This window comes from Dama dama, chromosome 24 (genome assembly GCF_033118175.1).
Source record: "Dama dama isolate Ldn47 chromosome 24, ASM3311817v1, whole genome shotgun sequence".
In the NCBI taxonomy this organism is placed as follows: Eukaryota; Metazoa; Chordata; class Mammalia; order Artiodactyla; family Cervidae; genus Dama; species Dama dama.
In genome coordinates this window covers 41,485,086-41,497,461 of record NC_083704.1, presented here as the reverse complement: position 1 = coordinate 41,497,461, position 12,376 = coordinate 41,485,086, and the positions used below count along the sequence as shown (strand labels likewise).

The 12,376-nt window shown below is 45.9% G+C and overlaps 1 protein-coding gene across 3 annotated transcripts in view; it reads right to left on the bottom strand.

The window, feature by feature from the left end:
• ADAMTS9 (ADAM metallopeptidase with thrombospondin type 1 motif 9) overlaps window positions 1–12,376 on the bottom strand; it is a 162,489-nt gene that overhangs the window by 16,156 nt on the left and 133,957 nt on the right. For all 3 annotated transcript variants that reach the window (XM_061128143.1, XM_061128145.1, XM_061128144.1), the window contains 7 exons: window positions 8,820–8,993; window positions 5,902–6,096; window positions 4,408–4,540; window positions 4,108–4,202; window positions 3,898–3,992; window positions 3,670–3,803; window positions 1,762–1,853 (listed from right to left, as the gene is read on the bottom strand). In XM_061128143.1, coding sequence (XP_060984126.1) covers window positions 1,762–1,853; window positions 3,670–3,803; window positions 3,898–3,992; window positions 4,108–4,202; window positions 4,408–4,540; window positions 5,902–6,096; window positions 8,820–8,993 — 918 coding nt within the window. The remainder of the gene's footprint in view (window positions 1–1,761; window positions 1,854–3,669; window positions 3,804–3,897; window positions 3,993–4,107; window positions 4,203–4,407; window positions 4,541–5,901; window positions 6,097–8,819; window positions 8,994–12,376) is intronic.

Below are 12,376 nucleotides of genomic sequence, written 5' to 3'. Positions count from 1 at the left end.
ATCCTTAAAGCAACAGCAGTGGATGAGGAGGAAAAAGAAGCAGATTGTCAAACACATCGCTCTGCTTGGAAATCTCTGCAGTCACAGATCAGAGGACAAGCAGGACTCCAGAGTAGTTTGCATAGTCCTGCTTTCTACAGACATTTCCCTGGAAAAGTGATTTGAAAAACTCCCACCTTTCATCAGCATTGTTGGTGCTCAATAAACTTCTAAGGAATTGAATTCTAAAAGTATCTGATACGGTTTGAAGAATGGACTGGAAAAAATACAAGTTAGCCTCTCTCTGGCTTTGCTTTTCTCACTTAGCAACTGCATTAGTGTCAGGATTTAGCAAATCAATCAGTTCCTTTGTCTCTGAGTTATTAAAATAATCGAATGCAAATTACCTCTCATTTACTTAAGTTTCCCCAAAGATGCACATATCGAAACAAGAAAATCCTGAGGCATTTGAAAAGGGCAGGGACGGCCAATCTATAAGCTGTTAAATGCAACCCATACGAATGGGGTGTTTGAAGTCATCAAGTGCTCTAAAGAAACCGCACTTCAAAAGTTTTCAATTCCTGGGTAATGGAGAAAAGGCCCCTTTTAACATTCTGTCCTTTGTTTATTTTCTTTCTCCCCTGAGAGCTTCCTTTTCACTTCTCTAAAATGTTTAGCAATACTTTCTAAAGCTTGGGGCTGAGAAAACACGTCGTTAAAAGAAAACTCAGATGTGTTTGTCTTTGGATGGTCTCTGGTTGTGTGTAAATGCATCCTGGGGAGGCAGTGCCTGGCACTCTGAGCATCTCCCAGTCCCAATTCCTAGAACCTGTGAAGGCTCACAGCAACATGAAGATTTCCAACACAGAGACTGACAACAGCTTTATAAAGACCTCATGTAAAGCAGCGAAAAAACTGGGGCCAGGTTCTTCTGTCCAGAATCACCTAATTCATTATATGTCTCCTGCCTTCTCCTTGCAGAAGTCTGTGGCAAAGACTGACGACTACTTGGCAAAGTGAGCCAAGGATGATTATCACAGCCTGTTTTAAAAGGCAAGTCAAATTAACAAGCCACACCTCTAAGGAGGCAAAAACCTGCGCAACTGTCGAATGGGTAAGACTGTCACTGAGCAGCTCTGCTGGAGACAGAATCCAGGAGACAGCTTTGCACTTCCTGGTCCAGATGCTGCACGCTTATACAGTGGAAACTGGACTGACAGTTTTTCTGTGTCATGCAATATTCAGAATTTTTAACGTCTGACAGCAGTGTGTTGGAATCTGCTTGTACTGCCTTTTGAGAGACAACCGTGTGCACATCTCCCTAACTCTCCTGTGTGTGATAGGATACTGACGACTTGAAACCAGTCAGGGAGAAAACTGACACCCCAGAAATGGGCAAATGCTACAAACCACTGCTTCCCCCTGCCTCCATTCCTTGGAGAGCCAGTCATTAAACATTTACGAACATCATCATTTGTTTAACCAAAGCTTGCCATCTGATACCTGATTTCTTTATAAGATTTTACCATGATCACTGATGCATTTTGCTGAATGCAGAAGTCTGGCTCGTGGCCGCGACCATTTCCTTAGGAAGCACCCCTAGGAGCTGAGAGGCTGGGAGCATCTGTAAGGCCTGGATACAGGTGGCCAAACTGCCTTGCAGAGCTAGAGCTGCCATTCTGATTACATTTACAGAAACAGAGGCAGCCCAGGGTGGGGGTGGGGTGGCCAGGGTGGGCTGTGGATCCCTGGGGGCGGTGGGTTGGTGTCCCTGGTACGTACCTGTGGGCACTTGGCGGCACTGTAGCAGTCCCCAGCAGTGGCAAAGGGGACGGGATGTCCTTCACTGGTCCTGGCAAATTGTAAGTCAGTGGCTGTGGGGTTTTGGAGAAAGGGTTGAAGGGAGGGGAAAGGTGGGAGTAGGAGAAAGAGTTTGGGAAGGGACAGGATATTAACAAGGAGACAGAAGGGAAGAAGAAGAGTTAGAGAAGAGTTAGAGAAGTCATAAGCGGGTATGGGAAATAAAAAAAAAACAACAATCCAAAATATGATTAGTGAGCAAATAGATCCAGATGTCCACTTGCTCTGCTCCCCCCTCCCCCAGTCACTATATTTGTGTTTCCGAGAGCTTCCTTCCCTGGGTTTTACCAGCACTGTCTGTCTCCTCACAGTATGGAAGCCAAAAAAGGGGGTTTCAGATGACTCTGGACTCGATTCCTATATAAATAAATGTGTGAATCACCTCGCTTAAATGCAGTGTAATTGGATGACTGTGAACCTCCTGTAGACGGCGGCCTCGGAGGCTGCAGGACTGGGGAAATCAGCCATCCAAGCATTTCCAGCTACTTAGCAGTTCCTCCCCGAGGCTCAGCTGTCCTCCTGTGGCCCAGGCAGTCTAGCTGCCAAAATGTGGAGCAATTAGAACCCACATCTTGAAAATATTAATGGCAGTTTCTCAAGTTTGGGGCTAACTTGTAGTTTTTAAAAAAGCCAATAAAAACAATACTCGCGTTTTTAACCCTCATGTAGGTCCTGAGAACAGCTGGGAGATTGGGGAAGACGGCTCGGGAGCAGAGAGACTGAGAATCCTGCAAAATCTGATGGGGACTGGAGACCAGAGGCAGCTTTTTAAACCTTTCTGCTTTGTCTTTCGGGAATAGCAAGAGAAGGCCTCAATCTTTTCTGCAGTTTTGTGGGAGGGAAATCTGAGTCCCCCATCCTGCCTTTTCCAGCTTCAGCACCAGGAAGCTCTGGGTCTCAGCTGGGGCAGTATTTAAGTGGGAAAAACTGCAGACTCTGCCCTTAGCCCTCATCAGTCTGGCTGAAGGCAATTAAAAATATCTTGGTACAAATCAAGTGTAATCTACCTCCAGAGGAAAGCAAGGCAAGATTACAGGAACAATGTTAATGAAGAAAACTTAATTATTCATTATTTCTGTTTTCCCTCCATTCGAGGGAACGGGTTGGGATATTTGAGCTGTCTTTAACCACTCCTATGATTAATGTCCCTAACAAAAATGCAGTGTCGGCCAGAGTATGAAATCAGCCCATGGGCGGGCTAGTTTAAAAAATAGGTAATTCTGTCCTCCATTTTTCTTCTGTAAATCGGCCATCAGAGCAAATTAGTTTTATGCTCGTGTGTGTGTGTGTGTGTGTGTGTGCGCGCATGTGCGTGTGTGTGCGCATGTGCCCATGTATATACACTGCTGGTGGGAAACCAGGGTGGGGTGAATGTTGCTACATGAATTTCATAGCTTCAGAGTCTGCATCTGATCTCTTAAAACGTCTTCCTTCAAAACTTCTGCTCCCATGCTTGCTCTGCCTAACTCAATACTTGGCTCACTCCCACTTGGCCTTAAGGTCTCAACTGTGATGTCATATTTTGGGAGACGCTGCCCTGACTTCCCCACTATGATGGCACCCCTTTAATGTGCCTCTGTCTCCTCTCTTCATCACAAATCTGATGGAGCACTGCCCACTGCCCAGCCCTTTCCAGGCACTGGGGAGACCACACTGATCAAAGGTGGAGCAAACCCCACCTTCAGGCAGCTTAGACCAGGGTTGTCATCCCTGGATCGTAAGTTCATTTTTGTACCCTCTGGGCCTTGGCCCAACCCCTGAGCAGGATGTGTCATGGCCTGAATGGAAAGACCCACAGACACATGCCCCAGAATGCTCTATGGGACTTACTGATGATCTGCATGGTGGTCAGATCTATTCTGACCTTCTGGAAGCTGGAGAACCCAGCCGCTGTGTAGTCCTTCCGACACTGACAGTCATCACGTCGGCTCCCGTTGTAGGGGCATTCGGTTGGGTTGTGCAACCTACAGGACAGAGAGAATGTTCTGGTGAGGAAGGGGAGGCGTTTCTAGGGATCTCCAGGTGGTCCGGGTTCTTCTGAGCTTGGAGTTCTCCTACCTGTGCCCGTAAACCTCAGAGAAATTCTCAGAGTCGCTATGGACCAGTGTCACATACTCCTTGGGGTGGTCAGAGTGCATCCCTGCACAGAAGACCTGAAAGACAGACCAGACAAAACCTGCCAGGGGAGGCTCGGAAATGGGACCATGACAGCCGGGGCTGCTGGCTCTGAGAGCCGTGCAGAAATAATGGCTGAGCTCGGACGAGTACCTTCAGGAGCTTTCCTGTGACAACCAGGAAGTATTCCCCATCTTCGCCGGCACCTCTCAGCCTTTTCACTTCCTTACAGTTCCGGGGCAGCTCACCTAGAATACACAAATCCACGAACATGAGCTGTGAGTCTGCAGTGGCTGCCAACGGGACCGGTTACATCATTCATATGCACAGTGGTCAGCGTGGGGCCAATGTCTCAAAAATTCACTCTCTATTCCAGAAAAGGGCAGGCAAGCGCATCAACAATGAGACCCGCTCTTCAAGCTCCAGAAAGGTGGCTTTGGTTGGCTGACTTACAGTTATAGATATTGTGGCAGGCTTTTCTTTCTTCTGGCTTCAGGTCAGCAGGGCAGAAGTGGCTGGGCTGGTCGTCACTGGTGAGACACTGCACAGACCTGTGCCTCACTCCCACGCCGCACGACACGGAGCACTGTAAGCAGAGCAGGGTCGGTGAGGGCTCTGCGGAACCTGGGGGCCTCGGCTTCCTGAGGCATGGAGCTCAGAGCTTAGAGGCTTGCTCAGAACCCCTGTGTTGTGAAAACAAATATCTGATACGTGGACAGCACTTCCTATGGGCCAGTCTTTGTGCTGAGTTTTATACATACATGCCTTTACATATGTACTTATATACCTACATAGGTACTCAGGCATATGAGAAATAAATAATTTTCTCATCTAAGCCTTGCAATCACCCTATGAGATAGTACTAGTGTTATTCTATTTTTACAGAGGGAAAATTGGGGCTCAAATGTGAGGAAATTTGTTTAAGGTCACGGTGGATCCACGATTGAAACCTCAACCACTTCCAACTGGTCCCAAACTTCTGCCTGATCATCACTGCGTATCAGTGAAAGTCTCATAGTTAGCAGCCAGGAGGCTGGGGCAATTTTCTAGGGCAGTTTCAATTTCAAATATTCTTACCTGTTGTAACCGTAACGCAACCAAGAATTCCTGATCCAGAAGGACAAACAGGCTTCTTAGCAACAGAAGCTACAACAGTGAACACTTCTATAACCCTTATTAGGGGAAAGACAAGAGTTCTGGGTGCTTTTTAATTTTAAATTGTGTTCAAACATGTGGAACTTAAAAAGGTGTCATTATAACCCAAGTGGTTTTTATGCATGAATATTCATTTCATCTTCATAACCCATTCTGCAGGGGACGAAACAGACATGAACATTTGGCTTCTTGTCCAAAGATCAAACAAGTCAATCCTAAAGAAATCAGTCCTGACTATTCATTGGAAGGACTGATGCTGAAGCTGCAGCTCCAATACTTTGGCCACCTGATGCAAAGAACTGACTCACTGGAAAAGACCCTGATGCTGGGAAAGATCAAAGGCAGGAACAGAAGGGGATGAAAGAGGACAAGATAGTTGGATTGCACCACTGACTCAATGGACATGAATTTCAGCAAGCTCTGAGAGATGGTGAAGGTCAGGGAAGCCTGGCATGCTGCAGTCCATGGGGTTACAAAGCGTCAGACACAAGTGAGTGACTAAGCAACAACAACCAAGGCTGTTCAACTGGGAAGTGGCAGAACCGAGAATCAGGTGGAGGCTGTCTGGCATCAGGGCTAGCCACCCCCACCCCCGGCCCCTGCTCTAAGCACCAGACCCACCAATCAGAGCAGCCTTCTTTCCCTATCAGCCCATTTCAAGATGATAACTCCTGTTTCTCTCCCAGGGCTCTCCTGGAAGGCAGTCACTCAGGACCACTCAGGTAAGGTATGTTTACATCAGGGTTTGAGATCCAGCAGCTGGCCACTGTGACCACCCAGCTGTCTACTTACGCTCCCCCAGTTGCCCACTCTCCAGGTGGCCGACACAGGGCACTCTCGCAGGAAGCAGGCCTGGACACTGGGCGGCTGCATGCCTGGGCAGTTGATGGTGGTTTGGTAGCTGTACTCGTAATTCTCCTTCCCGGTGTAAATCTCACTACAGGAGACCAGCCTTTGTTTGTAGCCCTTTCCACAGGTCACTGAGCACTGGGAAGAGGCGGGTAGAGAGCAGAGGTTGGAGCAGGGCCTGGGGGCAGCCACAATAGGCCCCTGACCTCCACATCGAACGCTGACCCCGGAACAACAGGGCAGAGAGCTCTCTTTATTAGCTTCTAATGCACTACAAGCAGCAGCCCACAGCACTCAGGGGACGTGCAAGCCCTACAGGAGCCTTCTAGGATCCATGCTCCGACTGCATATTTGCCCCCAGCCAGTCCCCCGTGGGGGGCACCTCAAGCCCCTGCTCTGGATTTTCAAGCGGGAGAAGCAGGTGGGGGAGGCGCTCCGTCTGTCTCTGGGTCCACTTACAGCACCCAAAGCTCTACAAGGGTGGACAAATCACACTTTTCTGAACCTACCATGACTGCGTCAGAGAAGTGACCCAGTGAGATGCAGAGAGCGCCGGAGACACCCTCTGTGTAAAACCCAGGCTCTTTGCCGAAAGAGGACTGTGGGACAATATCCTTTCCTACTTGATGGTCTGTTTGCCCATCTGCCCTCTGCTCAGTCTTCTGTCCCCTGTCTCCCTGGCTATGTATTGGGTTGGCCAAAAAGTTCATTCAGGTTTGTAGTAGCAGAAAGCCCAAACAAACTTTTTGCCAATACAGTATCTTGACTTAAATGTTACCTTTCTGCTTCTCTTTCACTCTCTAAATCATGCAGTCATTTAGGCCTTTTGCCATAATTATATGGCACTTAAAAATACCCAGACAATCCAGAAAAGGAGAAAAAAGAAGTTTTTCACGGGTGTCCCAGCTCCCTTCTGTGATGGGACATTTAATTGGTTATTGGTAAGATTTCTAGATTGTGTTCAAGTTTCTCAGCTACATACTTTATATGATATACTGTTTTAAAAAGAGAATGGAAATTAACCAACAAATTTAGTTTGGATGATATTTTTGGGAAAAGTCATGAAATAATTGGCCACTCGCTGTAAAAATGTTACACAAAACTAAGGTAGAGTTTCAAGACTCTCAAGGTCAAAGAAGGGGCCTGAGTTCCAGATGAGCCCTGGAAATTGTGTGCAGCATGTGGCGCGTTTTGCTTTTCTCGGCGTGAGGGATCATAGCTTCTTGGCTCAGTCGTAAAGATTCTGCCTGCCAATGCAGAAGATGCAGGTTTGATCCCTGGTCAGGGAAAATCCTATGGAGTAGAGAATGGCAACCCATTCCAGTATTCTCTGCCTGGAAAATCCGATGGACAGAGGAGCCTTGCAGGCTACAGTCCATGGGGTTGCAAAGAGTCGGACAAGACTTAGCTACTAAACGACAACAACAACCATGGCTTCTATCAGTTCTCACTTGCTATTAAAACCAGTGTCTCTTTTTCCTGCTGTCTCCTGAGTTATCACATTAACCCACATGGCTGGGCGCTCCTGCAGCATTTCCAGGGGGAAGGCTCCCCTTGATGGGGTCTCTGTGGGAGGAGGGAGCCAGCCCAGCCACAGGCACGCAGAACATCCTCGGGCCTTCCCTTCCAGCTGGCTTGAGACTTGGAAACACTCTGTGTCCATTTCCTTCTTTGGCTGCTGCTGTTCAAATGCCCAAAGATGCAGCTGATACCAGGCCAGCGGAGTGCACGGCTCGTCTGAGGTATGTCCCACGTGGGTAGATGGCTTACAAATGGTGTCTGGCCAAGCTGTGGGTATTTTAGAGCATCCAAAATGCACGCCTTGACCTCAACCTGCATTACTTTAAAGGCTGAATGTCTGAGATGGCAGGTGCTAAGACCCCCTCCCCCCTACCAGGCGGGAGCAATAGGAATCCCTATTTATGTGGGGGATGCGCTGGGAGGTAGTCTTTTATACCAATGGATGGGAGCTCCAAAAATGGTCAAGTTCTATCCAGAGGCCTCCAAGCTCTGAAAAGAACACATACCCTTCAGTAGCTGTTAAGAGCATCCTGAAAATGTTGAGTGCTCTGGCTTCCTTTATCCATTGCACACCAGAGTCCTCATGTGTAAGAGGCTCTCATCTCTGGGGGTGGAGGGTTGGAGAGAGGAATAAGGTGGGGAACATCCTACGAATGAGTCTGAAAGATCACCTCTGCTAACACAGGACCCGCATTTCTGCATGGCCTTCACTGCAGGGGAAGAGAACCTGTTCCTCTTACACACCATGTGCTAGTCTGTCACTGCTGCTGCCAAGTCACGTCAGTCGTGACTGACTCTGTGCGACCCCATAGACGGCAGCCCCCCAGGCTACCGTTAGTCTGTCACAGTCCCCACCATTTCTTACTGCCTCCCTCATGCTAAGATATTTTCTTTCTTTCTTTTTTTTTTTTGGCTGTGCCCTGCAGCATGGGGGATCTTAGTTACCCGACGAGGGATCAAACTCATACCTGTTGCATTGTACAGAGTCTTAACCACTGGACTGCCAGGAAAGTCCCCTAAGATATTTTCTCATACTTAACCTTCTTCAGGCACCTATAGCCATTCTCTAAGAATTCCTTTCTAATGATAATAACAGGACATCACGGTGAATCACATGATTTTAGAGTTGAGGGGAGCTTGGACACCATCTCATGAACCTCCCCCGGTTTGCATATGTAGGACTCCAGCCCAGGAAGGCTGAGGGACTTGTCTGAGGGCTTCCAGTTCTCAGGGAAAGAACCAGCAGGTGGGTGTGTGTCTCCTACATTCTTGCCCTCATCAGTCTGTCACCCCTAGGCCATCGCTGCCTGAAGGCGGTTCCAGAACCCCCAAGACCATACCTCTGACCATTCTCCTGTGATCCAGACATACTCGCAGGGCTGCAGACTGCAGCTCTCGTGGTCCGCAGGCCGCGCGCTCATGTCACAGAGCATGCCGTGAACCTCACCACCCTTGTCCTCATCCACACACGCCACCTTCCGGTACCTGGAGCCTTCACCACAAGTCTTGGTGCACTGTTACAGATAGACAAACAGGTGGTGATGTGGAAGAATAATAGATGACTTCTCATGTCTTGTTACTGTGATCATTTATTTTCCTTTCTATATACTCTGTAAGAGTGGGAGATCTCTGAGTGTAGGTATCATCGGAGAACTCATTATTTTACCCTCATAACTTAACAATGTAACTGAGAAGAACACAGGTGACTGCATATTGGATCTAATCCTTTGGCTCTAACTCTTGCGCTCTGTTGCCTGTACTTAGCCATGCTGCCTCTGCACCTTTCATAAGAGAATGTTGCCTGTAATGTATGTTACAGCCCATTCTCAAGGCTCTGACCTTTAAAGTATTCATTCATATAAGAATAAAAAGTTGCCAAGAAGAAAATAACAATGGTCCTATTGGAGGTTTACGGGAACATTATGACCAGACCTACTTGGACAGCTCTGAGAACAAAGAATTCTGGTATCAAGAAGTCTGCAACAACTAGCCATATGAGTCTAGCTCTGGTTAAGATGGTTCTTTGGGACACTAACCCACCATCTTCTTGGTCCACTGGCTTTCTGAATAGAGTCAGAAAATTGCTATTCCTTGCCCCAATACCTCATCCCTTGATTTACTGTGGCAAGCAGCATGAGCTTGAACTTGGTAACAACAATATTGTTTCTGCCATAGTGATCAGCATTCAAGAAGTGACTGTCAGGATGAAGCAATGAAAGTGTGAATGAATGAAAATTGGATTTGGAAAGAACCTTACTTCACTCACTCAAACACTAAATCTCTTTAAAACATATGGCCTCTAGTTGTTGATGCTGAAATACCTCTAGAGTCAGGGAAGTTATTTCCTGTTCAGGTGGTCCATTTCATCTTATAACACAGAACCAAGCCTATCTCTTTGCTGACTCCAACCTCTTGTCCTAGTGGTTAATTCCAAGGGAGCATAAAGGACAAGTTTTGTTTCCTACAAATAACCACCCTCAGACACCTGAGGATAGCTTTTCTGTGGCACCTATAGCCTTTTCTTCTCCATACTGAACTGGTGTCATCCCTGGATCATTTGGCCAGTATCCACCAAGTTCCTAAGAAGTGTCTGGCCCTGTGATGGGTCTGGATGAATGGTAATGGACACAAAGAGCACAGAGATGAGCTGTATTTTAGTAGCAAAGACAGACATTAAAGAGGTAGACAGCTAGGGATCAAGATTGAGCCACTACCATAATTTCCATTTTTCAGATGAATAAGCTAGGATTTAGCCACCTAAAGATCCCAGGCTATCCATCTCTTTGTGAGGTAAACAGGATAGATGTTTTTTATTCCCATAAACCATGTGGAGAACACAGAGCAAGTGGTATGTTTCAATCTAGAATGATCTTTGTGCTGACCACAAATTACTTATCTCATTTTACTTTGACCAAGAGCAAACCCCACTGTAAAAGTTTTACCTTAGTTATCTGTGCTGTTAAAGGTCTTCCAAAGCCTGTCCTATCTAAAGCATTGGTGTCACTCAACATTTCAAGACTCTAGATTACACAGGAAAGGCACTGTAACCAACCTGTGTCAAGGACAGCTTAGGTTTCCTTTAACCAGGGATTATAAACTCTGTTGTCTTGGGGCCTTATCCGACTACTTTGAACTGTCATTGTTGCTCACATAATATATTTTAAACTTTCTCCTGTTAGTTAGAGAGCGTCACAGATCCCATTTCTCTTTTGTCTCTGACAAGTCTCCTTTGCTTTTATGACCTGCCTTACCCCAAAGGCATTTGAGTTTGCATTCTTTTTTTTTCCCATTTATTTTTATTAGTTGGACTGATTCATGTCAATGTATGGCAAAAACCACTACAATATTGTAAAGTAATTAGCCTCCAAAGGCATTTGAGTGTGGAATTCAGCTTGACCCAGAGATGTCTTACCTCATATACCTCTTGCCTTTCTTTTCTTTTTCTTTCTTTCCTCATTTCTTTCTTCTTTTCTCCCTTCCTTCTTTCTTTTTCTTTTTTTGGTTAGGAAAACAGACATAATCCATTCACCATTTTAACCATTTGAAAGTGTACAATTCAGTGGCATATAATCATTAGCCATGCTGTGAAATCACATCACCCCAAAAGGGAACCCTACACCCTTTAAGCAATCACTCCTCCTTCCCCCTTTCTCTCAGACTGTGGCAACTACCAATCTACTTTTTGTCTTCATGGATTTGCCTGTTCTGGGTATTTCATAGAAGTGGAATCATCTAATATGTGGCCTGTTGTGTCTGGCTTCTTTTATTTAATAGAATGCTTTCAAGGTCTTGCCATGTTGAGCACGGATCAGTATTTTATTCCTTTTTATGGCTGAATAGTCCATTGTATGGATATACCACATTTTTATTTATTCAAATGTTAATGGACATTTGGGTTGTCTTGTCTTTTGCCTATTATGAAGAGTGCTGCTATTAACATTTGTATGCAAATTTGAACATCTGACTTCAATTCCTTTGGGTGTATCCTTAGGAGTTAGAAATGCTGGGTCATCTGGTATATCCATGTCTTTTGTGAGCTGCTTTGTTCTTTCAAAAAGTAGAGGCGGTATGCATGTGGCTGTGTCTTGATAGCTCCTTATCAAATATTTGCAAATTTAATTCAAAATTTCTGTTGCTTCGAATTCAACATCTAGAGCATGGAATCATTCGTAATTTTTCTGGGGCACAAATCTGAATAGAAAACAGTGTGAGATGAGCATAGAGAAGCATCCTTTCCTACCAGTGCAGGAGACTTGCTGTGCCTGATGCCTAGCCCGGCTCTGACTCAGCAGTTCTTGGGATTTCTCTTCTCCTGAAGGATACTGAGAACCATTGTGAAGTAACAACGTTTCAGTTGCTTCATTAAAAAAAGCTAAATGAGCCACTGAATGTCACAAAACAAGACTGGCTAATCTGTGATGTGTACATCTGTGCAGAAGACATACTTAATTCCCCACAGAAAAGGTAATTCCTGAGAAATCAGGACTTAGGTAGTGCAGAGAAGAACATATTACTGAGCAGTCAACCTGGACTAAACCTTCCAGTGTCCTCTTTTATTTTCACTAATCCATAGGACTTTAAGCTGTATCAATAAGTAACAGTTTAGAGCAGAAAAGCAAGGATTACTTTTCTGCTTGTTAGACGTTTCTCCCTTGGTCTTAAGTAATGCTTAACTACCATAAAAACTACTTCGCCAATGGTGGCAAAGGGCATTGGGAAACCTTATTTTGAATATAACTTTTAGAACAACTAAAGTAAGTAAATAAGTGACTTGCCCAGTGGTTTGGAATGAGTCAACAGTGGTTCTGAAAATCACTTAGCATGGCCATTCTCCTGGGGTTTTAAATCCTAACCAGAGCATAGGGGCTGGGCAATCAGAAAGCAATCCAGCCCATAC